Genomic DNA, 27,377 nt, shown 5'->3' with positions numbered 1-27,377 from the left:
TCAACCAATAGCCATCTTGTTTCTCTGGTGATGTACAATGTAACTTGTCACTACTGCATGTGTGTATGTTGTTAGCTAGTGTGAACATCCTTGGGCTTGTAAGGGCTGTGCTCTAGGAGCGCTGGGTGCCACAGGCGACTAACTTTTGCCTTTGAGTGACTGGAAACACTTACTTTTTTCATACAAGCTTAAATGTTGGGCACCCAGGATTTCATAGTTAGGAACCTTTGGGCTCCTCATAATTTTTCTTAGACCACAGCCTTGCTTGTGCTTGTGTTTACTGTAGGGCTTATCTCAAAAGTGTGAACCAGGGTTTATACACCTGAGTAGGGTGAGACACCATGAACGTTGAGAATATAATACATGTATAATGTATGTAGTTCTTACTCATCCCACTGTTTCTGTAGCTTTGCGATTCTTTTCAGCAGGGCCTCCTTCTTCTGTTGTAATCTCTGGGAATACATCACAGTATCAGCAGCCATCTTCCTTTGATCTTCATTGTTTTCCATTGTGTCTTCATCACCAGCAGCAGGGCTGATTGGACTCTTGTTTTCTTTGAAAGACAACAACAGACCTTCACCTCCTTCTTCAACCTCTCTTTCTATCTGCAAGGACAGTATCAATAACTACAATTAGCATAAATCTATTAGCGTTCTATCACAAGTGGCATCCTCTGATTGACCACGCTACATGCTGCTCACTATCTATTCTGTTGCAGATAGTGAATAGCGTAGCAGTGAGCGCTTGTTAAAAAACTGGAGGCTGCTTCTTTGCATTTTCCAAGTGTATGGGAAGAGGATTCAGATAAAGTTTACGACTAGTAGATTGTTAAAAAAAAGAAAAAACAATTAGATTATTAGCTCTTGATTTCTATGCGTGACAGTTGACTTGGGTTTTGACCTAATGTCAACTATCGTGAACGTGATAGAAACCTTGAGCTTATAATCCAATTGTTAAATAGAAAACTAGGGCTCCTATTCTAATTGTTAATTAGACAGTAGTACTGTTTATAAACTCCTGAAGAGGGCTGGATAATGCTGATTGACTGACAAAGAGGGCCAGATAAAAATTCATTTGACAAAATTATAATAAATTTATAAAATAAAATTTCACTTTTTTAATATACATGAAAAGCATTGAAACTTGTGTTAATGCATACATCTTTGACTGCTGAAAACAGTTTATGCATCCTGTTCTTCGGGTCGGCCTGAAGAACTGCCTTCTCTGTCTCCAGTCTGAAAAGCAAGTCTGCTTTGTTCCTCTGTAGTGTTTTCACCCTCATGTTGTAATACATCTTTTTCTTTACAACTGTGGTCTGAGAAAAAATAATAAAGAACTGAAGTACAGACATTTTTGAGCTACTGACGTCAACTGGAAGTTTGTGTTCTTGCTCTCGAGAGGCTTTTATCCCCCACCAGTGAGTTGAAAAGCTTTCATGTTATTATTTATAACTTAAAATTCAAAAAGAAGGCTGAAAATAGGTGCCAAAGAAGAGGTTTATCAAGTTCCAGTTCATGCCCATCTCTCAAATTAAATGTTTATGCTTTAGCTTAAGCTCCCTAACATTGTTTGAGCAACAATCTATAACGACACTCCTGGGTTTAGCTTATCCTCTTCAATTCGAGAAAGACATCTTTTCTCGATTATTAGAAAAATAAATAGCAATATAGGCATGCAATGTGTGCAGAATACTATTTTGCCATAGCTTTAGCATGTACCTGTATTGGGGGTTAATAGGATTCAGTTACTAATCCATGATACAAATTACTCTACCAGCACAAGTTAAAAACCATTGTTGAGTACAGAATGGAAGGTTGCTATTGTTAGAACTACAAGTTAGATTCTACCGTACCAATTAGAATTATAAGAATTAGTTTCAACTGAAACACTTTGCAGTTTATCAACTTGAAGATTAAACTTAAGATAAATTAACTGCCATAGTGAGTTTCAAAACTGATTTTTTTTTAGCATTAGCCTTAAGCTAGACTTCACAAAGTTGCTACAGCAATTAATTTACCTTTAATGACATAAAGTTGATAAATAGCAGTGTTTCACTTGCCTGCCGATGCAGTGGAACAGTTTCTCTAGTGACCAAAATCTTTGTTAGTTTAAACATTGGTTTATAATGATTGAGAACCCAAGGTAAAAGATGATGACAAATGATAATCTAGGTAGACATTCTTCCCTTATTTTCCACCTTAACTCAAATTCTTTCCATACCTCAGCCAAATCCTTCAGTGTCTTGTTTTCCACACTGTAGGAATCCACACGACGTAGATTAGGAAGATGGTACAGAAGGTGTGTGGAGTAGTTGCACAGTAATGCCACTGGGTTGGGTCCATACACAGGGTCCTTAAGACTTAGGGACTCAAGACAAGGCAGCTGAGACAAATTTGTTAGATCCTGTATCAAGAGAATTTAAGACAAGTTCCTTACCCTCGAAGTTATAACATTGTATTTATTTATTAATTAAAATGGAGCTACAATTAATGATTGATACATGCTTTAGCATGCATCATCAAGATATCATAAGGGATTTCATTAACATTTTCAGCAAGATGGCAACTGGTTTTCACAGCAGGGCAAAACGTTTTGAACTGAATGTTTTTGTAAGAAAAACTTTGCACTAGATGGTCAAACCAGGCAGGCAAAATTGTCCTCCCAGCTGGTCAATTTTTTCCAGTCCCTGCACTTAATGAAACCCCTGATAATGCATGCAGAAAGTTCGGACAGCAAAAAATGTAGATTTGCTTGAGGTGTAGCCATGGGCAACTCTTTGTCAAAGCAAGCTTGATTTCACTCACTCTATGAGCATGCATCATAATCCAATGATGCACACTGTATACTGTACTACCATCATGTGTACTCTGTCTGATATCATAGCTCACTAACCACGGCATGCTATAATGTAAGTTCACTGATCAAAGATGTACTTAATTTGTATCTCAAAATACTACTGTCATGACTACAGTCATGTAAATAACCCCAACAAAATGTCATCTTTTACTGTTTCCTTTGAATTTCCAAAACAGAAAATGATTAAAATTCAAACACATACCTTTAAAGATGCAATCTGATTTGCAGACAGATCTAAGGTTTTCAGGTTGAAGTTTCCATTGAGAGAGTTTCCTACAAAAAATAAGTGATATATTTGACTGTACATTTCCACAGTTTGACTGTGTACAGTGCATTAAGGAAAAGTCTATGCTTAGGTCAAAGAACCTTGTAGAGCCAAACTTATCCCTTTTTTTCTTATCCTGATTTTTACAGGATGAAAATAATGATGAATGCCCCAGCTGTATGGGATATATGCCAATATTCCAGGTTTTGTCAGGCTGTTCTTACTCAACAGTTTACCAGTAAACCACTTGAACTCCTACAGTATGCAAGAGATAGGCATTGTGAGAGTACAATATCCAGCTCAGGAGAACAAGAGTTCATTTGAAGGGGCGAATGATAACTGACTCCTGATCTCATGTCAAATTCTCTTTTTTTGCAAAGAAGAAAGCAGAAAGCAATTTGCTAGGAGAATCTTGCAGTCTGTTAGATGTCAATAATAATTATTGTAGAGTATGTTTCCATGCAACCCTTCATTTGGCAATGTGTCATTTTTTTATGCCTTGAGGACTGCTCACCTATTTCTGTAATCTGATTTACAGCCAAGTTCAGATCAAGAAGATAAAGAAGCCCTTCTAAACCCTGTAAATGTGTGGACATAAAGAAATTTATGTTATATCGGAAAAAACATCATCATTGGTAACAAACATAGCAAAATTCTGTTCAATATTAAACCTCCTATCAATTTATCTACATCATCAAATTTTGATCAACATGTACATATCCTAGTCTTGTCTTCTTGCTGACAACATCTTGACCAAATTTAATGCATTCCTTTAAAAATATCTTTCATGTTTCCCCATCAGACAACCAGTAAACATGTCTGTTTAAGTTATACAGAAATCAGATCATGTTGACTGTAGGCAGTGTTGGTCAACACCATCGACCAATATATCGGCCAACACTGGGTCAATATGTCGGCAAGTATCGGCCGAGTGAGAACTGATACAAGGCCAATACATCAGCCAACAGTTTGTCGAGTATCAATTGAGTATTGGTTGAGGTTCGGTCAAGTGTTGGTTGGGTATCGGTTGAGTATTGGTCAATATGTTAGCTGATATGTGTGTCAGTTGAGTGTCAGTTGAGTAATGGCCGACATATCAACCGAAAGTCTAATGATACTCGATTGACATTCAACCAATACTTGACTGACACTCAATCAACTGTCAGCCAATATATTGGCCATGTATGGGTTGAGTGTCAACCAATACTCGCCTAACATATCGACCAAGTGTCAGGTGATATATTGGTCCAGAGTGTGAGCCGACACCACCTACACTAAACATGATCCCAGAAATCTAACTAACAGCTAGTGACATCTACTCTGTGAAAGCTGACTGTATTAACTTCAAATTTCAAATTTTACCCAGTATATACCTCTATTCTACTGATCTTGTTGTTGTTGAGCCACAAAACATTGAGCTGCTCCAGATGTGAAATATTTTCTATTTTAGAAATCTTGTTGTCATACAATAGCAGCTTCTTCAACTGTTTACAGCCATTGAGACCAGAGATGGTCTGTTGAGACAAGCATAGTCATAAATAAATGAATAAACAATAAAATCAGGTTTCAGATTCGTCTTCAGAATCATGCTGCAATAACTTGGTGCTGGGTTCATGTATCTGTAAACCTTTTTGGTTTGAGAACCTGTTTAGCCAAACAACATCAAGCAGGTTCTTAAATGTGGGTTACAGTTAAATTATGATAAACATTTTACAACTCTAAGCTTGTTATAGACATTTCTGTAATCAGTTGTGTTAGGCTCAATAATGCAGTTGTCAATAAATACTGTATATATTTCAAGGACCACACCCAAGTTTAATCAAAATCATCAGCAACCATATCTTCTTCACAGAAATTAATAAGAACCTAATGAAGAACCTACCTAGCCTAAATTGCCAATAAGTACCCCAAAATACAAGAACCTGTTTTTTCAGACTTCCAAAAATGTAGGTTCTTACATACGGTTTTAACTGTATCTAACATTAACAATAATAATTGTTGTCTAGCATTATATATTAATATTTAATAGCTTATGTGACTAACCTACATAAACAACAAAAAATTAAAAGAACACACAAAATTAAGTTGTAAACATAGGTTCAATTTTTGTGCTCTTGCAAGACTTGACTTATTTACTTAAGTTTACATTTAATGCTAATCTGGATCCAACTTACAGTAAGTTTGCTTTCTGACACACATAACTCTGTCAGGTTTGGTAAACAGTCAAGATTCTCCAGTACTGCAATCTGCTGTCCCATCAGTGTCAGGCTTTGGAGGTTTGGAAAGTACTCCATGCCGATAATCTTAGGGAACCCGGAGAAGAACATCTCCAACTTGGTGACATTCTTTCCGGATCCTTTCTGCAGCTTGTCAAACTTCACTCCATTTATTGTGCACTGGCAAAAGAACAAGGAAAATACCAAATGAATGATTTAAATTGTAATTATAATCAAACCTGATATGATAACAAATAAGACATCATCTACGTGGATTTATGACAAGTGCTGCTATCTCTTGTGGTATAAGGTGAGCATGGATCTGAACAGCTTAATATGTTTTTCTACCAGATAATCTGGGATTCTCACAAACATGGAATGTACAGTGTAACTGACTCTAAGAAATAAATATGTTCCATAACATTAATTTCATGTGGCATGTTTTCAAAGTGAAACATACCACCTTTGAAACAATGTGCACTTCCAGAAAATGTCCATTCCCAATCCATGGAGGGTCAATAAAAATTCCAAGTGGGTGGGTGTTTAAAATGGCAACGTTTCTCAAGGCAAGTACATGTATGAAGCTAGACTGGGATTTCAAGAGGTGTGGAGGAACGACATTCAAACCAAAAAACTGATGGAAGGATATTTTCTGGATCAAGATGATGATGATAATAATAATAATAATAATAATAATAATAATAATAATAATAATGAAATTTATAGAGCCATTTCCCAATGGTTCAATGGCGCTTCACAAGAACGTTTTTACTGAATAAACCACTATATGAGATTTTTTTTTTTCCTTTTAAAATTAAAAAAACAAAAACATGCTAGATGTAAGATCAAGATAACATTTCTATAAAACCCCTTAGGAATTTTCCATTTAAATGCTTGTTAAGGCATGGCATTTCAAAACAAGTCATACATACCATGGACCATATGGTGAACCACTGTTGCACTGAAGCAATTTTTGAACACTGAGACATGTCTTACGATACATGTAAGACTCAGTCATGTAAAATTATACAGTTTTGATCTATTTTTAGACAACAAGCTTGCATTTGAGAGTAGCACATAGAGTAAACACAATGTAAAGACAAATGATAGGCAATCAAATTTTTCTTGCCTCTTCAGCCATGCAGTTGTTTAGCAGAAAATTGATGATCAAAAACATTATCTTGCAATCAAAACATTTGTACAATGTTACACAGTGTTCCGATACTGATACAAAGATATGGAATAAAACTACAAACCAGCTTAAGATAACTCACTGTGAATTATTAAAGAACTATTGTAAGGGAACAAAAGTGATTCTTTTCAAATGGCTTCTGAAGACAAAACAATTTTTTTGTATGGAAAAATAAAGACTTTTTGAATGGCTTTCTCTCTAAGCCACATGCAGAGCAAGGTATCTAAACAACAAAACTATTAAACATTATTTTGATAACAAACTTCAATAGAAGCAATAATTTGTAGATACATATGCATATCGGCAAAAGCTTGTACACAAAAACATAAACATCCATACTATTTGTATGTGGATTATATTTTGTTTTTGATTGAAGTTTTTTCAAACTTGTGTGATTGTTATTTTCCTTTTGTGATAATAACATTATTATAACTTGAGACAAAAGAAATCAAATTACATTTATTTAATACTGGTTTCAGTCATTTAACCCAAAGAAAAATGTACACCACCAGATATGATCATTTTTATGAGGCATTTAACATTTGAATAAATATGTTACAAATGAAAGTACAGATCTCTATTTAATTATAACTAATTATACAAATTAAAACTAATAATAGCATTAAAACTAATTAAAAATTATAACTAATCAAAAATTATAACTAATTAAAGATTGAATTTATTTTTGAAAATACAAGAATAAGTATCAATGATAATTATTATGACATTGAACAAACAAATCTTGTACATGTACAAGGCTTCGTGTTACCAAAATAAAGTGCAGAAAAAAAAAATTGGTGAAAGAAAACAGTGAAAACAAATACAATGCAAACTGTTTTTGATCTGTACCAGTCCACCATAAACTTTCACTGATATTGATTTACACATGTGATGTGAACATAAATTTATCACAACCTTTTACAAGCTGTCTGCAATTCTTCTTTTCTTCATATAGTCATAGAATACAAATAAATATTTATTTCAGCATGACTGTGCACGGTGTTACCACAAACAAAATTGTTACCAGTTCAGCAAGGGAACTTTTCTTTTTGATCCTTTTTGCTCCTCTATTAGAAGACTGAACTGCTTGTTTCTTCGTGTCCCAAAACAGAACAAAACAAAAGCAAAAATGCAAAAATAATAAGAAAAATAAATTTAAAAAAATAACACATAGCTGCAACCATTGAAGCAAACTAAAGCAAAGTAACCATTGTACCATTACAAGAATCTTAGTTACTGTCAGTAATGTGCTTTGATAAATCAGTTGGTTAACCTTTCTAATTCCTGACTTAAATTTCCCACATTATGCATTTGTACAAACTGGCTTGAGTGCCAGGTCATAAGGCAACGTTTAAAGTTATATACCAGTGGCTAGTTTGAAAACTGATTAGTTTTCAACACTCGCATTAAGTTGCAATTTTGGACCCTGTATTAGAATTGAACCCACACAGTCTCAAACAGTATCATGAGAGTAGGCATCTCATACCTCACATGTAGGTCCTACACAAGTGTCTCCGGCTAATAATTTATTTATTATTATTCCAATGCCCAGGGATGACAATTAACTTTTCCAACTTTATGTCATTACTGTTGGAAAAAGCCAACACATCCAACTTCTGTGAATATGACTTGAATGCTTGCAAATACAGTCGAACCTCTACGAACAGCCACCTCTCCACAAAGGGCACCTCTCCATAATGGCTCCTTTTTTGTCCCAGCGGATGGTCTTTACATTCACTTTTATTTTAACCCCTCTACAATGGCCACCTCTCCACAATAGTAACCGCCACAAAAACACATACCAACTGTCAAAAAAACCTCTTGATTATGACCAGTTCATCAACAACAGATGAATGGTGGTGTATACAAAACCCTATTTTTGTGGAAAATGGCCATGAAACTTGAGCAGTGCCAAGCCGTTTTGGTCTCTGTTTGTTTGTTGGAATGATACCGGTTTCGCCCCATGGCGAGTTCGCCCCCACTGAGTTTGCCCCCACTATAAAATTTCTATTTTGAGTTCGCCCCCAACTTTTAGTGTTCGTGTTTATGTAGTTGTCATCGAGTTATTGAACGTTTTCGAAGAACCATTTCAGTCTATGTATGTTTGATAAGCTGAGATGATTGTTCGCCTGTTCGTGAGCGCATAGCAACAAAGTCCAACAGTTATCGGTCATCTCGCCACCAGGGAGTCTTGCCACCAATGAACTCTCCACCATGCGAAGTCACCTCACCACCAGTAATCTAATGAGGCAGTGGATAAAAGAACAAGGAATGATTCCTATATACGACTTGATCTGGTTGGGGGCGAACTTGATCAAGTTGAGTTGATGTGGAGGCGAACTCGGTGGGGGCGAACTCGCCATGGGGTGAAATCGGCAGCTACCGTTTATTGATATATTTTGATCGTGTTACATACTTATATGTATATGCTACATAAGCATTTTTTTAAGACAAAAATGTTACACTCCCTGAAAAATGACAGGTGTCATATTACACTCCTACCTCCCCATAACGACCACCTCTCCACAACAGCCACTTCCTCCCCAAGGTGGCCGTCTTATAGAGGTTTGACTGCAGCTAGTCATGACCTCAAATAAAGAGAAACTATATGACCCTTAGTGATTTTTTAAGGAGAACAACTTCAGTCATAATGTACGCTGTACACTCCAGCACTGAGCATTATTAGAAAAGAGAACAGTTCATATTTTCTTTATTAGATCACTGAAAACGTATTGTAAACATTGTGCAGCTGAAGGTTAAAATATAAGCTCAAAATTATATGTGCTGCTGTTGATCTTTACAAGTTAATTTTTAATGCGTTGTCAATAATATTTACTGTTCATTAATCTTTCAATCGGCCATAACATGATAGGAACACAAGGGAACCCACAGCAAAAACGATCACAAAAGCTACTCAAGCATTACAACAAGGTCCCACAGTGAACTTGACCACAGACAAAACATCTGGGAAAATTTATACAAAATTTCGCGTGCACGTTGAAAGCTTACCAGCTCCCTCAAAGATTCCTCGTCTTCCCCCGAGGAAAACTCGTCCGATTTTCCTTCTTTAGGGCCCGTCATTTGTTCATCTCATTCGCATTCGTTCTTAGAAAGATAAAGTTGTTTGTGAACAGTTCTTCTAGTTGGAAGTGAAATGGGGCCAGGTAACTGAGACGACGTCGCCATGTTTTCTCGAAGACTCATGATCGAACAATCTGATTGGATAACAGTTGCTCTTAGAAACTTACTCGTCCCAGGTTTGGGCCAAGTATTTTGAGGGTCTAAAGAGGGGCTGATCTTTGTTGCAAAATGGCGCTTTCTCTTTTTGCACGTCGAATTCGACCACAGGCTGTCAAGATTCCTTCTCTGGTAGCCTCTTCCAGAAGATTGAACAGCACTTTGGTCGAGACTGATCAAGATGGCAAAATATTTTTCGTTTCGATCGCACGGCCAGAGAAGCGCAACGCGGTCAATGCAAAAACCGCGGAGCTACTTGCAGAAGCGTTTCGCAATTTCGAGATCGACGATGAATGCGCGGTGGCCGTGTTATACGGGAAAGGAGATACGTTTTGTGCTGGATATGACTTGGAAGAATTATCTCAAAGGGGCCCAGATGAGTATCTTAAATCAATCGCACCACCTGGGGAAGGAGATGCACCCATGGTGAGATATTTTGCGTTGTTTATCTTGGAAATAAAACAAGAAAAACAAGTGTTTGCTCGAAATTAAATTAAGTTTTACTCACAGAAGGATTTCTTTATTATGAAAAATACTTTCGCTTTGGTATTTCCAGTTGGTTATGGCTGTGTTCTTATAATGTTTACATGATCGCCATAGCGTGATCGTGTGCACGAGCTTTGCATAATCATATGTACGAACGTGCCATGTTGGCTCGGCGGGAAGCTTGAAACCAACTAGTGTCGATTGATTGCTTGGCTCTTATTCCTCTGTTTTCTGGTAAAAATCGGTTGTTTATTTCGCCATCTCGTGATCTCGTGCACGATGTACTGCAATTTGTGTGTTCCCAGTAAACTCCTGCAGCAAGAATAAATAACCTTGTATAAATATCACGTCGACGATTAGCGCGTCTAATGAGCTTGTTCGGTCGACTTCGCGCGAAAATCCATTTAAGCAATCAGGCTACTCTTAACTTTTCCAGTGTTGTGACTGAAAAATAACTTCATTTGTCTATTTTTTGGTAATTTGTGGGCATTCAGGTTGCAAAGGTGCAAGTCGTTCTGTACAACATGCGCACTACATGTAGTAATCTACAGAAAATCGAATTATTTCAAGTACATTTGATTGACCCATTTGTCACAGGTAATTTCAAGATATATATAAACAATAGCCTCCAATTGGTACAAAAATGTGCTCGGATACTTGTCTGTGGGCATTATCTGTTCCGAGAAGCAAACAGTTTTCCAAGAGAGTAACTCGAGGAAAATTGTGAGCTTTAAGGAACAGATAATGTCCAAGAACAAACATCCGTGCATATTGTGGCACCAAGTAGAGGCTATTGTGTTTAATGTTAAGTCTGCATATGAGCCAAGGAGCCCACCAGGGCGGAGCTTATCCCGGTTTCTGTAGTATGAAGCAACTAGGAATATTTCTACTCCCCCCCCCTGGATGGGATGCTAGTCCATCGCACGGTTACCCCCAGCATTAAATTAACTGGTACCCAGCGATGAAAGTCATCTGTCTTGCCAGCAAATATTTTCTTGTGACCACCTTTATGCCAAATGTTGTTGTGAGTCACTGTGTATGTCTATCTACAAATTCAAAATACATGTAGCTAAAAGGAACTGCATAATAAATTTAATACATTTTTGCATAGTTTTTTGTTGTTGTTGTTCTTTGTAGGGCCCATCTCGACTTAAGCTCAGTAAACCAGTGATTGGTGCCATTGAAGGATATGCAGTTGCTGGAGGAATGGAGTTAGCTTTGATGTGTGACCTCAGGGTTGTTGCAGAAGATACAGTTATGGGAATATTTAACAGGAGATTTGGTAAAGTACTGGTGTCATTCCAGGGAGGGGAACTTCCATGTGGAAAGGTTGGGGATACTCTTTGTCTCCCTTAGGATGTTCAGGACAAAATATTTTTAGTGGTCAAGGTATCCTTTAGGGTTGCACCGGGAGCATTTCTCTGATGAGCATTTTTCTGATGAGCATTTCCGACCTTTTCTCCTGGGAGTTCTCCCCACCCCTCCCTAACCTCCCGAGTGACATTTCAGTGTTCAGCCATCTTGACCAAACAAGCTTGTGATTAAATAAGAGAGTTGTTATATGGCATAAAGAACATCATTTTCATGAAGGACGGAAACGTGGGCAAGACACACCAGCCTGTCTGCTCGGTAGCCAATTGCAGACCAGGATTAGGTTCATCTTTCCTTCCCATTGAGCTAGCCATGTAATAATAACCAGTCTTACTAACCAAACATGAGGGTTGTACTGGGGAATATTGGCCCGAGGTCTGTACAAAAATGATCGAGGGCCCATGTTCCCAGTGCGGCTCAAGTTAGTTAGGTTAGTGAGTAGCTTATCAATTGCTCTGCTCCTTTTCTAAGAAGCAATTAACAGGTTAAGCTTGGATTTACCTCAAGTCTACCTTGCCGTGTAATAAAAATCATTATTTCATTTTTAAGAAGATTACGACATTTTTTAATTTATAAGACATGTTTTGATGTTGCAAACATCATCGTCAGTTACAGAATATTTGAAAAACTGTTAGGACTATATAACAACTAGGCAAAACATGCATAATTAATTGAGTCGTCTGACTATCTAAGGTCAAAATAACATGGAACATATATACAAGAGTGTGTTACACTGTTGTTTAGTCTTATAACAGTTGTCTATAATAAATCTTTAGTACACTGGTATACAGACAATACCTGTGCAGACATCATAGTTTTCCTTGTACCATTTACTTCATTTCTGACAAATTTTAAGCAACATGTAAAATATCTGAGTGTTAACAATTAATATCTAAAATGGTGTATTTTATATAAATGTTATTATAAATTATATAAATATATCATCATCATCATCATCATTCATTTAACTTCAGGTGTTCCTCTTCTGGATGGCGGTACTGTAAGGTTGCCATACATTGTCGGCCTATCACGTGCATTAGACCTGATAATGACAGGCCGAGCAGTGGATGCTAAAGAAGCTTATAGCATGGGCTTAGTGAACAGAATTGTTCCTAAGGGAAAAGCAGTTGAAGAGGCTATCAAGCTTGCTAAACTAATTGCTCGTTTCCCAACAGAGGCGCTCACTGCTGAACGCAAGGCTGTGTTCTACTCTATGTTCAATGCAGAGTCTTTTAATGATGCCTTGACATACGAGCACGCAAAGGGAGTGAAGCTGAAAACCATGAAAGATGCCATTGAAGGGGCTAAGGATTTTTTAAAAGGAAAGGGACGTAAAGGGTCTTTTGAAGATTATCTTGATTAAAATCTTTCTGACCAAATTATAGATATTTACACAGACTGAGGGGTTGTTAATTACACTGCATCATTGATTGTGTAGTTACTAGCACAAGTATGACGTGACATTTCAGTGTTTACAACCTTTAGTTAGGTGTGATAGGGGCTCCAAACGGTAAGACCCAAGACTTGCTAAGACAGCAAAATCCTTGTCTGAGCTTGAAAGACTTAATTAAAAGTTTTAGACTCAGGGACGGAAAGAAACATAAAGTCAAGACTGAGGGATTGTTAATTACACTGTGTCCTTGATTGTGTAGCTACTAGCACGAATATGAGGTGACATTTCAGTGTGACTCGTTTACAACCTTTAGTAATTAGGTGTTATTAATGGGTTACAAATGGTAGGGTCCAAGACTTGCCAAGATGGTAAGATCCTTGTTTGAAATTCCAGGACTACGACTTAACACAGTTTAATCCCAGTAACAGAAAGAAAAACAAAAACGAGACTTTTGTGACTCATCACAAAGGACTGCGAGACATGTATGAGATTGGATCAAAAATTTTCAAAACCTGCAAGATTTTCTATACCATTTGTGGTGAACAGTAAATTCAAGATTTTGCAGGAGGTCAAGATTACCAAAAACATCTTTTCTGCAAATCTAAGAAATTAGTCTTTAAGAAGAACTGAAGACTTGCAAATGTGGTTTTGTGAAAGAAAAAAAAACAAAAAAAAAAACAAAAAAAACCCAGTAAGAATGCAACAGTAAGAACCGTGAAAGTAAACTAAAATTCTGTAGGCTTTTTTTTCGTATTCCCCCTACGGTCAATATTTCTTATCAAATTGGTTGACAATTGGCTGCCAAAGTTGACTGTTGATTGTTACTAATAATTATCATATTGAAAAAATATTATTTTAATGACATTACTAATTAAAATCAGAAATTATATTGCAGTATTTTTCACTTCATTGTTACATGAAGCTTAAGGAAGCTTAAAACCATACCGTAATAAAGATAAGTACAAAGTTAATGTAATAAAAAGTTTACTGTGTAAAATAACTGTAGTATTGCTTCATACGTAGTATGTAACATGGAATTACGATCTAGCGAACATCAGTATCATTCTTAGCAATAGAGCAATAGCTACTATTATTAACGCCTTTTCAAGTTACCAGCATTAGCTTTCCCCTTCACTTCCATGGCAGTTATATGTTTGTTTTTCTTGATGTGTTGATAATCTCGTAATTTATGTATTTATAATTATCTTGTACAGGCTCTCGATTGGCCTCTAGTCCTATCGTAGTTTATTTCGAAGATTGTAATTATAGAATGAATCATTTTCCGTGCTGTTCAGTGTGTGTGTAGGATTGAAATAAACTGCCTGATCCCAAACACGCGGTTCGAGGATGAGTTCCTGTGATACATACTACTTCCGCAACGGTCGCTATATGTAACATGCAATATTCGTTAGATTTAGAACAATTAAGATTACAGAAAATGGATATAAGAGGATGTGCTCTAGTGATGGTTTGGAGATCAGGTGCTTTTCCCTTGTCAACTCTCAGAGAGTTCACACGTATTTTATCGCGCTCCGCTATTTTGTGTTTTAGTCGGTTTTCAATTCGTTAACAATGGCTCTTGCAAACAAGAATTCATCATCAATTGCATCTTCGGCTAGTCGACTCAACTACTTGGACACAAAGGATCAATTCAATTCAGTGGTATGGGGAATTTAAAGATTTGATATGTCTGGTCAAGACATCACTCGAGTTTACGAGAAGATCCAGGCGATAAAATGTTCTACTACAATAGGTATTATGAAGTTACAGTCCACTGTGACATTTCTTAACTTAACCAGAGAACGGCATTTGTGAATGAACGCTAGTAGATTTATACTAATGGCTGATAGTAGATGAGTAGCTCAGCCAATCAGGTTGCAGCACTTGCATTAGTAGACTAGTAGAGTCCCACTAATCGTTGTTAGTATAAATCTACTAGCGTACTATCATGAACGCCGTTCTCTGATTGGCTGCGCTACTCACTATCTATTCTGTGATAGTAGCGTAGCAGTGTCCCCTTGTTATCAATAACGGCCGCTTCTTTGCGTTTTCGAGGTGTCTGTGAAGAGGATTTAGACAAAGTTTTGAACGACTAGTGGATTTATACTAAAACAACCAGATTATTCGCTCTCGATTTCTATACGTGATAGTTGACTCGGGCTGCGCCCCGCGATAAAAATCTCGAGCTCATAATCTAATTGTTTATTAGAATGCAGTGACTGTCAGTTGTCAACGAAATGTTGGCGTTTTCCGACTTGTCCGTCAGTCTTGTGTGAAAGGATTTCTCCAGCCAACTGTGAAATGATGATGATGAAATAAAAATATACAGAGAGAATAATCACTGAGGCTTTCTTTTTATGTATGAAACCTTTGATATCTCTTTCCCGAAGCTTTGAAACCTGAGGTAAACATCAAAATATCAATTCTCATAATCAGTTCTGACAATTAGAAAGTACATCAAGACAATATAAGCTCCAATATATTGAGCCGTGTCGTTATTCTCACTATTTTAATAACAACATGAAAATCTATTAAAACTGTAAGGTGTTGATCACTTGTTAAAAAAAGTTCACAAAGACGAACTCAAGCTATTATAAGCCAGGTTAACTGGTGTAATTCTTAAAGGACCTAGTCAATCTCCGCCATTTTTGATGTTATCGAAATTATTGATATTGCATGGTGAAGCGAAATCTTGTTGCTTCACTGTGAGTTGTGTTCCTGAAAGTATGTTTAATTATATTTAGTAGTTTCACAGTGACTTCCTTCGTTTCGACATGCTCCGAATAAAATATAATAGCCAAACTCTTGTATGTAAACAAAGACAAAGGTGTAGCTGACTAGGGTCCTTTAATCTAAGTTGTAAAACATATTATGTACAATTGCAGATTCAAACTAATATAAAAATAATTATAATGGTATAAAACGTTTGTTATAACTAACACTTACAGACACCTGCTGGCTCACAGCCCCAAGAAACAAGCAGCAAGCTAAAACATATTTTACACAAAACGTTACAAAGATCTGGAAAGTTAATCTGGAAAGTTAATACTGGAAAAGATAAAAAGTCAATCACCATTATGTGAATCAGTCGGATTGAACTAAGCCATCAAGCCATGTAATAGTGTGAATTTCACAGCCAGCTGCCGAAGTTGCTTACACAGTAAGAACACAAGGTGGAAGGAATGAGTGAACGTTTTTGACAATAGGCCACTTCCGAGTTGCCTTTTACCTGTGTCAAAACGAGGCTTCGTGCCAAACCAGTCATATGAAAATGTGTAGCCCGTACAGGTTTTCTTTTTCATGCAAATCAACCTCATTTTCTTATGAAAGATTTTGCACGAAGACTAGTTTTGAAACAACGGCACAAGGTAACTCGGAAATGATACTAGTATATTAGGATATTCTTCTAACTACACTTCTAACCATCATTACCTAAAACAGTTGTGAGTGACAGCCACGTTATTTTCACGAAGAGAACGGAACTCTCTCACTGACCTCTCCAGGTAATTGCCAGGCTTCTTGCTGCGCAAGCTAAGTTTTTTGTTTGGATCAGACGAAGAAACTGGTGTCTTGCCTTTTGGAAAAAAGCTTTGCGTAGTTGTTGTCTCCGTGGTTGACAGTTGTTTTTCTCTTCTGGAAGATGGTTTAAAAGGCAAAGTGTTGGTCCCAACGGAACATACCCGCGCTTTCTCCTCCTTATTCGACCCTGCGGATGCTTGATCAGAGAGGGAATTTTGTTCCATGGCTAGACTAGATTTCTCTTTAAAATGATCACAAATAGTACCACTTGTGCTACTGACGGTGGTGATTTGTAAATCCCTGGTCTTAGCGCTCGTTGAAAACTGATGGAAATCACAGTAAATTTTCGGATTGCAGCATTCAAGGAAACACTTCATACCAAACTTGTCATTGCCAACAGGACAGGGCTTCTTCACGACGTTCGTAATAATGCAGGAATCGTCATCACTGTCAACACCATTTTGCTTGCTGTCTGAAACTGGCAAATTGACTTCTGATCCTGGCTCTGTACCTTCTTCGACCTTGACAGAAAAAGCACTTGAATCTGCCTCTACAACATCTATGCCTCTCTTTTCTGTTGTTGTAGATAGACCTTGTTTTCGTTCGCTAGGGCTTTCACTACTTGCCACACTAACTGACGTTTCAGAGCTGGTATAGTTTTCTGATTTGATCTTTTTCTCACGTTTAGCAATGGGTCTTCTTTTCAAGTCCAGCAGCTCTGGTTTTCTCTCGGTCTTAATCAGCTCTACGCTGGCTTCTGATGCTGTATCCGAGTCTATGGAAATTGTTTCACTTTCCTTCGAACTTGTACTTGTCTGTGTCCATTGCTTTATGTCACCAGACCCTTGACTTGTAACTGCAACTCCACTAAAAATAGTGTCAGATATGGCAAATAGCAACTGAGGTGTCATATCTTTAAATTGAGTACCACTACAGGTTGGAGTATCTAGTGATGTTTTTGAGTGGCCTTCTTTGTTACTGCCGGAACTTGGAGATTTACCACCAGTGCACTCCAGGGAAAGTCGGCGACGTTTCCTCATGGGTGATGCCCCCTCTTTAACAAGCTTCTCAACACTGCCCTCACCCCTAAGGGTGTGTCTTGTACCAACAGCATCGCAGTCCCTGACTGTCTCATAAGAAATTTCATCATCGGACACAGAACACACATTGACATCAAGGTCCTCAGCCGACGAGCTCTCGTCATCATCATCAATGCAGGAAAGATCCATTGAGCGATCACCGATCTTTCTCTGTCGGGTACAGGAGAAGGGATTAATGTCTCCACATACGTCACAGTACCACTCTCCTGGTGATCTCCTCCAGTGTTGGCATTTCACGTGTGTTCCAGCCTGGCCACAGATGTCACATAAACGTATATGCCATTCTCTGAAACAAGAAAAAGTTAAAGTCTGTATACGAGCCAAGTGGCCCATCAGGCCAGCGCTTATCTCCAGTTTTAACCCTTTGAATGTCAAATTTCGCCAAAAAAAATACCGTCTTTAACCGTTTAGTCAGGTTTTTTGGCCGCCATGATGCTAAATAAGCCTAAGTTTTGCTAAGCGAGCTTTTATTACCAAAAGGAGAGATTTTTCGAGGATTAAGTACAAAATTGAACAATATTTCAATTCTGGGCATGCGCATAAGCCAAAATTTGGACTTCTTAAAGTTTTTTTGGCCATTACCCGTTCTAAATTTTGTTTGTTGCCCCTTTCCTTTCTCTTTTTTCTCAGCCCTTTCACTCTGGCTACCTTTTGCGTTGCATGTTCTTTCTGGCTGCCGCGAAAAGTTGGATGTTAATTACTGGCGAAGCCTAGAAATGGACCTTGATCAATCATAGGCGTAGTGGACCATTTTACCACCGTTTTTGCACCAAAACTGATAACGTTGTTTTTCGATTTGCGACGTCGGAATGTCGTCGAGATCTAAACCTGACCATTGTAGGGAAAGGCCTAGCCTAGTACTACTATCTACTTATCAAGAATATCTGATGACATTTAAATTGATGTCGTCACAAGTGGTACAAAGAGCGCAACCATTAATTACATATATATGCGTAATTGGTATTCAAAGGGTCAATAGCATGAAGTGACTAAGAGTATTTCTACTCCCTCCTGGATGGGATGCTAGTCCATCTCAGGGTTACCCAAAGCAATAAATTTGCCCCATACCCATTTTTATACCTGGGTGGAGAGAGGCACTTGTGAGAGTAAAGTGTCTTGCCCAAGAATACAACACGATGTCCCCAGCCAGGACTCGAACTCGTACCGCTCGGTCCTGAGGCGAGTGCACTAACCTTGACGCCACCGTGCCTCCCTTTGAATGAGAGGATCAAGGAAAACATTGGCCAAAACTTACAGTTTACAGAGGCCTCACTTCCAGCTGGCAGACCAAGCTTTGATTCAAAGGAACTCTACCAAAGTTGTCCAGTGCTGTTTACTTGGCTCATATGAAGAGGCTCTAAGAGTCAGCCCAGGCCTTAAGCCAAATGGGTGTCCAAGCGTCCTGTGGACGGCCACTTTTTAAAGAAAATTGTTTTATTTTTCATGTTGCCTTATAAATTGTTCATTTGAGCAGGCTCTATAGCACATTTTGGACGCCCACTTTTCAAATCCTGGCAGAAAACCTGAGTCAACCACACAATTATTAATATTCAAGTAACTATACCCAGAAGTTTCGTTATGTTCCCTGCCATTTGGACAGATGCACCTCTTTGCATCACAGCGACTGTACTGTAAATGAAGGTCCGCAAATGCATCGCCTTTCTCCCAACTGGCATCTCTGCAAACAAGTTTAATGAAACATTCATCAAATGAACACCAGTGATGCAGTAAAAAAAAAAAACCTATTTCCAGGATATTAGAAAACAGCCCAAAGAAAGTTCGCACGCTAATTCTAATAACGATTTCCTCGTGCTACTTTATTTCAATTAGAAATCTAAGTCAGAGCTTAGGCCAAGTTGAGCCAAACAGAGAAAGTGTATACTGGTTTTTTATGCCGAAAGCAACTGAAGGATACAGATGATTCCTCAGGGGTGTTACCCTTACTCACTTGACTCAGTGATTTCAATTTGAAAATACACTGGAATCTCAATTTTTTGAAACCTCCTTGGGGAGCGGAAATTGTTTCGAAAAATCCGTAGGTCCAAAACATTGAGGGTAAATTAACCCCTAATACTTTTGCAAGGGGAACAAAAGTTGCTTTGAGTATTTGGGAGGTTTGAAATTTAATTGGGATTCCACTGTATGCACATCTTTCACTCAACTGTTCTGGAATGAAGATGCCCATTCGCTTCATTTCCTCTTGAAATTCATCCATGTTTTTACAAATTGGACAACGGAAATAATACAAGCCACTTGACTGTGCATGTTTCTGTAATTATAAAATAAATTGAACAGATTTTTGAATAAACATTGTGTGGTTACAGAAAATACACATACCCACCCCAAGGAGGGTTATTGAAAATTCCGAGGGGGTGGGGGACAGAGTGTGAAAGAGCCAAAATTGTTAATTAAAGGACAGTATGAACCAGGAATGTTAAATTTCCAGAGGGATGGGAAGCTTCAAACAAAAAAAATCCTCATTAATAATAATTATTACCACAAGTTTACAAGTATAATTAATCATTATAACTACAATAATTCTAATTGTTTAAATTAATCTTTAGGTTGTCCTAGCATTTACAAATGTCTGTAACTAATATAATCTTGACAATATTGAAGACACTTATTCAACCCTTCACAATATTGTAAATGCTTAATATTGTAAGAATGTAAAAACCAAAAATTCCAACCTAGGTGAAGAGAAAATAGTGCTTCAGAAAAGAAATCCTTGTTACCTGAAGGCAACTGCTGTGGAACCAGGTCTTTTTACAGCAGGGTGTTACAAGTGGAATATCATTGACTGGCGTCTTACTGTTCCATTCTATTTTGCAGAAGCAGATTGGACAAGTTTGGTTTGAATTTAACTCCAACTTTACTCCCTGGGTGGGACGATGCACCAGGCAAAAAGAACTGCAATAATGCATGGAAAGAATCATTAGTTCAGCTGGCTGTTGGTTTAACTTCAGAGATGAGGAAGAAACATTGTCATAACATTGTCTGGCTGTTAACGCTCAACAGTGATTTATCTAACAATTATTAGTGTCATCGACATTTTACTCAAACATGTTCATGAAATCAAATGAGATTATCAATAAATCATTGCTGTCAGCCAGTGGGTGATTGCCGGATGCATGTGTATTTCAGTCATTGCCAGATAGATTTGCCCCCACTCCTGATTTTACCTTGAGTAGCTAGGCCGCTTTATGCCTGTGGGTCCCCCCCCCCCCCCCCCCCCGCCCACCTGCCTCTTGGTTCCTGGAAGGTCACATGTTCAGGTAAGTTCTCTATCTTCCTTTTTCTCCACTGAAAGATCAGCAGGGGGAGGAAACCTGTCAGTGGTTGCCATGTTTACCTCCTTTATTTGCATTTTGCAACATTCTAAATTGACTGCGTTGAAAGTGCCCTTGTTACAGGTATACCATAAGTGACTTTTGGAAAACGTTGAGGTAACCGCATTGAAATTCCTCCCACCAATTCATACAGTTTACTCTTGTCCTCATTATTGTCTGAAAAGAACTAGTTAAGTAATCACTTTTTGAGACAATAACTAAAACCAGAGTAAGCTGTGAAAATTGCTGGCAGGTATTTCAATGCTCATCACCTCAAAATTATCGACAAGTTAAACATGTATCACTGAGGATCAAAGATTTTTAAAAGCCTTTGCAGATGTGCCGTTGATTTAGACAGTTATTGTGTAGTAATTGGCATGCTCAATCTGATTGGAATCATGTTCAAGATTGGTCTGTACACTCAAATTTCACACTGACCAAGATAAGGCATTTGGCAGGAAAAACACTGTAAAATTCTGATAATTTAATAGTCCCCCCAAAAATTAATAAGCCACATTAATCTTAGAGTCAAAAATCCTTCAAATAATCAGTCTTCCTAAATATACGTCTGCATTTAACTCCGCAGACTGCAAGAACAATAAAATTTGTTCAAACACAATGCCTTCAATTGCAGGGACTGCACATGTCTATATTTTTACAAGCTGACACAGTTTATCAAAAACTTTTTATGTTCATCTGATGATGATTGTCATCTAACTTGAAAAGCAGTAGTAAAAAGTCTGCATACGAGCCATGTGGCCCATCTAAGAGTAAACTACAGAATTTCTACTCCCCATTGGATGGTATGCTAGTCCATCACAAGGTTACCCCGTAGCATTGAATTCGCAGGTACCCATTTATACACCTGGGTGGAGAGAGGCACTGTGCAAGTTTAGTGTCTTGCCCAAGAACACAACAGAATGCCGCTGGCCAGAGCTCAAACCTGGACTGCTCAATCTGGAGACGAGTGCACTAACCATGAGGCCACTGCGCCTCTCACCAAAATGCAGTAGCATGGAGGTGTAATTGTAAGGAGAATTTTCATGTTGATACAGTCAAGAGCTTGTACTTACTTGAAGCTATCAAAGAACTGAAATAAGCCTCCTTTTTGTCTTCCACATTTGTAGTGAAAAGTTTGGGGACATCCTTTATCACAACAGCCAATTGTTGCACCAGGCTTTCTGCAGAAATTGCATCTCTACCAAAAATATAATGAACATACAAACTGTCAAGTTGGAAGACCTGGGGCCAAAATTCTCCCATGATGGCCCTTGTGCCTTGTTAATTTTCAACAAGTCATCTTTTTTATTTTGTAAATATTTATACGAGGCCGGAGGGCCATTGGTTTTTCAGTTATTACTTTTGTGTGCTACCCTCAGTAAATAAAGTTGATGATGATGATGATGATTATTATTACTATTATTACTATTATCATCATCATCATCATCATCATCATCATTATTATTATTAATAAGATACTTATAACACTATATACTGATAGTAAGGAAGACTTCAATAACAGTAACTAATTTGACTGACCAGCCTTCTTGATCTTGATATTTCCTTTTTGATGTCGTGAATTAAAAATCCATCAAATCCTTCATCATCTTCCCCTTTCTGAGCTAACCCTGAGGCAAAAAACTAAAACAAGACAGCTTCATCAACACTGACCCTTGCTGGGTAAAGTCTGCATATGAGCCAAGTGGCCCATCAGGCCGGTGCTTATCCCTGTTTCTGTAGCATGACGCGACTCTAGAGGAGTATTTCTAATCTTCCCTGGATGGGATGCTAGTCCTTCACAAGGTTACCGCCAGCACTAAATTCACCAGTACCCATTTATACACCTGGGTGCAGAGAGGCAATATGAGAGTTACGTGACTTGCCCAAGAACTTAACATAATGTCCCCAGCCAGGGCTTGGACCTGGACCACTCAATCCAGTCGCGTGCACTAACCATGAGGCCACCACACCTCCCTTCCACTGAACCTACATGCAGCTAAATAGAGCAGAATAAAATCAGCAGGGGTTTCATTACGCACTGTACACCAGGCAAATTGACCGGCTGTGAGGATGAATTTACCTAGACCTAGTTTGACCATCTAGAGGAAAGCTTTTCTTATGAAGAAGTTCCGTTCAAAAAGTTTTGGTGCAGAAATTCTGGCCCTGATTGTACATTTGATGCCACCCTATGGATTAATATGCACTACAGGGTAAATAAGCCAAACAAAATTTGTTTTGATAGTTAACACTCATGTGTACACTGTACATCCTGGGTAGTGATTAAATTAACTGTGCATAGCATCAGACAGCCTTTGAGCAACAGGTCCACATGGTTTGAAAAAACCTGAATTCCAGCTTGCCCTTGGGACAAGTATCTCTCAAATTTTGCTTGTCCTGGGCAAGTCTTAGTTTGCTCTTTTAATGATTTAGTTGACAGATGACTTGCCCGATCCCTTGCCCATTGGGCAAGTGAGAATGAAAAGTTACTTGCCGAAAAGGAAAATCTACTCGTCCCAGATGACCATATGGCACTTTTTTTGAACCCTGGTCCAGAGGCGAAGTATACTCTCTCTGTTAGTTAACATATATAATGAAGGTAGAGTGGGAGCCATGTAAGGTGTTGGCCTACATGTACCGGTTAGCACACTTGGGCAGGTTGTTCAAAGCCCGAGCTAACCCAGGATTAGTGAGAATTTTGATTTCAGTTTTGTTAATTCTCGGTAAGTTTGTCATTTTATATTGTATGTCCTTCTGTTTTGAGTTTAAAAAATTTCAAACTTTACAAAACATAAGCAGTGAGAAACATTTTTATACAAGAAAAAATAATACTTTCGTTATTGTGGGTTAGCGTTAACTAACTTTTGAACAACCCGGCCCTGGACTCTGGGGTCATTGCACTGTTTTCTCAGTGCCTTTCCTCTCCCATTTTCTTCTCATTCTCAATGCTTCTCATATCTTCAGGAACTCCAAGATGTCTGGGTTACATAGGATTTTTTGGTTAATTTCATTCTTCCAAGGCTAAAGAAAGAATTATTATTAATAGTGTATTGTTATGACCTCTTACCATGCAATACTGGTGCACTGAAAAACCACTGCTTTCATCCACAAAAAATTTCCCAAACAATTCTTCATCTGGCCCTTCTTGGCAGAGCTTGCAAACATTTCGATCTGTTTAGGAATCAAAATACTCATAAGTACAGTAAATCTCACAGTAAATTAAGGTTTCTGTAGGATTTAGACCAAGTTTTTCCTTGTCAATTTATGTACAGGTCAAGTTAAGCCTCAATTTTTCAAATTCATTTGCAATCTGTGTCAATCTTCTCCATCCTTAGCCATCCTTGTTCCTTTATGGTTTATCACTATCTCTTTGGTGTTTTTCTATCTTATTGAACTGTTACTTTCAGGTTTCCTGCCATTGAAAGGTAATTTTGTATGTGGCCAAAATAACTCAAAATACTGTGACTGAGCTCCTTTAAATTTGCAGGTTAAAATGAAGATCCATATATTACAGTATGGAACAAGAAAATGAAGTTAATCCCTCCCTCTCTTTCCACTGTTTCATCAGTGTGATGGGTGTCTGTTTTCTCCCCTCTGCACAGGGATCCAAGACTGGGTTGTCAGGATTTGTCACCCATAGGAGCAGTCTTCAATGATGAATACCTCAGGGCTCTCACCAACAGATAATTTTTTTCAGGCCTAAAATTTTACTGCTGCTTAAGTTGTGTTTATAACTGCAATGATCAATGATGTCTTCACATCTTTCTCTGCAGTTCACATGTATGATATTTCATATGTTCATTTGCATCCTTCATCATTTACAGGTATTTGTTTCATACTTACTGAGATTTTCAGATAGAATCAATCACATGAAAAACTCATATGGAAATTTCTTCATCCAATCACAATCGCGAAACGACTTTCTCAGATGTGGAAAAAGTGTTTAATCCAATCAGAAATCAGCTATCAAAATGAATCAGTCAGTTCTCAATGCGTTCATGTTGTTGTTGGCACCTTTTGAATCTTCATTCACAGAAGTTCGTAGAGTTTCCACAAGTTTACTCCAGTTTTCTCTACAAACCACAGACAATGGCGGAAAGTTCAAACAGGTTTATTGCTTCAGATAAACCCATCAAAAAGAACATCCAGGAACAACAGAACAAAAAGACTCAAGGTCCTCAAACAGAAGGAAGAGGCAAGAAAAGTTTTAAAGAAGGCAAATATGTCGTAAGCATTATCGACGACAAAGAGTTTTACCAAGCAAGGAAATGTCTGGAAGCTTGAAGCAAACGACTTAAAAAAAAGCAAGGCAAGGGAAGCAAATCAAACGCAGCTGAAGCGTTGACTGATGACGAGGTAAACATTCTGTACAAAAAATATTTACACTAGGTTTTTGAAGAAGTGACAAAGTGCTTGCACTCAGATGGAAAAGAAACATAACTTGACATTTGTTCCGCCAAATAAACGGTGAAAATCTGGTTGAGGGTGAAAATCTTAGTAAGTATCGAATAAACAAATTACAGCATGGAAAGTGCTTTGTACGGTATTTACGCACTCGTTGTTTTTGTATCAGAAAACTTGTGCGTAAATACTGTACGCACGCACTTTCCATGAATTAATATATATATTACGAACTCACAAAGCGACCAGCTCCCAGTTGGCTTGATACAATATACCTCAGTTGGATGTGCACTGCACCAGTATCACAGAGTTCATGGGTTCATATCCCATTCAAGCCTGAATTTTTTTCGGGCTTTAATTTCACAGCTACCATAAGTAGTGTTTATAACTGCGATGATCATTGATGTCTTCTAACATGGTACTGTTGAACACCTCTTAGGCAGCCACCCTTGGAGAAATGGGAGGTGGCCCTTTAATAGGGGTTTTTAGAAAACAGTCCTAAGCAAATACGCATGCTGATTGGATAAAAATTGTGTTTCTATAACTTGATAGAAACACAGAACTAGCACGAGCTGTTGACGTAATGATGGCACAAGGAAAGAGAATTTACACTTTGATGATCAAAGTTAACAAGTTGTTTTCCCTTTTTTTGTCGCCGTGTTTTCTAAAAGAAATAGAAAACATGTTCTCTGTGTTTCTATCGAGTTATAGAAATAACTCATAAAAGTTTGGGAGAACTCAAAAAAGCTGTGGAAACACTCGCCTGCGGCTTGTGTTCCCACAGCATTTCTCGTTCTCCCAAACTTCTACTCATGTTTCTATAACTCGATACATGTAGAAACACGGTACATGTTTTCTATTTCTTAAATGTACTTTGATAAATGTGTTCAAAGTTGTTTTCAGTTGCCAGCCACTTCACAGAGCTGGCCGCTTACTTCAGGGCTCACCTCATAAAAATTTAAATCACCATAATAAAATTTTTCAGTTCTTTTACTGTGTAACTTGCCACTCATTTCAATTACTTTGCGCTGATTTACAACATATGATCAGATTTGCGATTTGGCCCCGTTAACGTTATCCCACAGCCGGGTCACGAATTTGAATCAGTCATGTACATCTACACGAAGAGACTGGAAAATCTCCGTAGCAAGATCTTTTTAACATTCGAAAAAGATTGTAACCCATATTATCAGATAAGGAGGTTAGACGATTCCTGAAGCAAACGCAAAAAGAAAGCTCAAACCTGCATAAATCAAGCTTCCGTTCATTGAAGGTGATCTTAATGTCAGCGTGTAAAGTGCGATCGATTTCGTGAAACATTTCGCCTCTTTGCTTAATTAATCAAATGCCTTACCTTCTATCGCATGTCCTTTTAATCGTTTACGAGGACGTCGATACATTCTTGTGAATAACTAACTACAAACACAACTCATTCCACAGTGCAAATTTAATGGCGGTGCAAGAACTCCCTTCATGTTTCATGCATTCAAATGCAACGGCTTTTTTTCGCCCCAGGCCTCCGCTACTAAACAACTGTATAGCCACATCTGCGTGCAAACAATTCAAATCGAAGTGGCTTTGAGCCTCTTAAATTGGAATATGGATCGTCGGTAAGCAGTGGCAATTTTGATGCCACTTAACCTAAAGCAAAAAGCGAAGAGCGGAGAGCGAAAAGTAATTTTCAATTTTTTTTTCTCTTGTGTTAGATTTAGCTTCCCAGGTTATTTTTTTCTCGGCAGTGGTAGTGTGCATAAATCTTTTTTTGGACAAGTATGCTTGCAGGATATTTCTTCAAAATCCCCCCCCCCCCCCCCCCCCCTCCACCGGCCTTAAAAGTCGCTTATTAAAGGTCAAATGGTCTATCCGAAACAAAGTCGTATCCAACAGTGGGCTCATAGAATAATTGTTAACCAATCGTCTAGGAATAAGAAGTCTAGGATAAATTATTTCGCCAGCAACCATAAAACTGGTGGTTACAGGAGACAAAAGGAATTATTACCAGTGAATTATAAAGA

The 27,377-nt window shown here is 38.0% G+C and overlaps 3 protein-coding genes across 4 annotated transcripts in view; 1 reads left to right on the top strand and 2 right to left on the bottom strand.

Annotated features, from left to right (window-relative positions):
• LOC110051387 (leucine-rich repeat-containing protein 9-like) overlaps positions 1-9,752 on the bottom strand; it is a 31,567-nt gene extending 21,815 nt beyond the window's left edge. The window contains exons 1-9 of one of the 2 annotated variants that reach the window (XM_089272188.1): positions 9,539-9,752; positions 7,554-7,622; positions 5,296-5,517; positions 4,495-4,635; positions 3,636-3,699; positions 3,059-3,129; positions 2,221-2,403; positions 1,160-1,315; positions 388-605 (exon numbers count right to left, since the gene is read on the bottom strand). In XM_089272188.1, coding sequence (XP_089128314.1) covers positions 388-605; positions 1,160-1,315; positions 2,221-2,403; positions 3,059-3,129; positions 3,636-3,699; positions 4,495-4,635; positions 5,296-5,517; positions 7,554-7,622; positions 9,539-9,610 — 1,196 coding nt within the window. In that variant the 5' untranslated portion in view covers positions 9,611-9,752. The remainder of the gene's footprint in view (positions 1-387; positions 606-1,159; positions 1,316-2,220; positions 2,404-3,058; positions 3,130-3,635; positions 3,700-4,494; positions 4,636-5,295; positions 5,518-7,553; positions 7,623-9,538) is intronic. The other variant, XM_089272189.1, reaches the window with a different exon arrangement.
• A 38-nt stretch (positions 9,753-9,790) lies between these two features.
• Positions 9,791-14,349, top strand: LOC110051058 (uncharacterized). Its single transcript, XM_020757030.2, has 3 exons — positions 9,791-10,192; positions 11,390-11,534; positions 12,598-14,349. Exons 1-3 carry the CDS (start codon positions 9,839-9,841, stop codon positions 12,984-12,986), a joined length of 888 nt encoding a protein of 295 aa, XP_020612689.1. The 5' UTR covers positions 9,791-9,838; the 3' UTR covers positions 12,987-14,349.
• Positions 14,350-15,510: 1,161 nt separating this feature from the next.
• Positions 15,511-26,890, bottom strand: LOC110051409 (uncharacterized). The gene is made up of 8 exons (XM_089272190.1): positions 26,717-26,890; positions 24,029-24,132; positions 22,504-22,605; positions 22,038-22,162; positions 20,371-20,545; positions 19,798-19,904; positions 19,200-19,313; positions 15,511-17,921 (listed from the first exon to the last, which is right to left on the bottom strand). Exons 1-8 carry the CDS (start codon positions 26,760-26,762, stop codon positions 16,445-16,447), a joined length of 2,250 nt encoding a protein of 749 aa, XP_089128316.1. The 5' UTR covers positions 26,763-26,890; the 3' UTR covers positions 15,511-16,444.
• Positions 26,891-27,377: the final 487 nt, after the last annotated feature.

This window comes from Orbicella faveolata, unplaced genomic scaffold (genome assembly GCF_042242905.1).
Source record: "Orbicella faveolata isolate gen_17 unplaced genomic scaffold, um_ofav_v1 contig_34, whole genome shotgun sequence".
Lineage (NCBI taxonomy): Eukaryota > Metazoa > Cnidaria > Anthozoa > Scleractinia > Merulinidae > Orbicella > Orbicella faveolata.
The sequence above is the reverse complement of the archived record's forward strand: the minus strand, read 5'-3'. Positions and strand labels throughout refer to the sequence as shown.

Coding starts and splice junctions, on each gene's coding strand:
- LOC110051058 (XM_020757030.2), top strand. CDS start 9,839: ATGGCGCTTTCTCTTTTTGCACGTCGAATTCGACCACAGGCTGTCAAG. Junction 10,193..11,389: donor GGGAAGGAGATGCACCCATG/GTGAGATATTTT, acceptor TGTTCTTTGTAG/GGCCCATCTCGACTTAAGCT. Junction 11,535..12,597: donor AATATTTAACAGGAGATTTG/GTAAAGTACTGG, acceptor ATTTAACTTCAG/GTGTTCCTCTTCTGGATGGC.
- LOC110051409 (XM_089272190.1), bottom strand. CDS start 26,762: ATGTATCGACGTCCTCGTAAACGATTAAAAGGACATGCGATAGAAG. Junction 19,905..20,370: donor TCCACAGCAGTTGCCTTCAG/GTAACAAGGATT, acceptor TTATAATTACAG/AAACATGCACAGTCAAGTGG. Junction 17,922..19,199: donor GAACATAACGAAACTTCTGG/GTATAGTTACTT, acceptor TTCTTGTTTCAG/AGAATGGCATATACGTTTAT.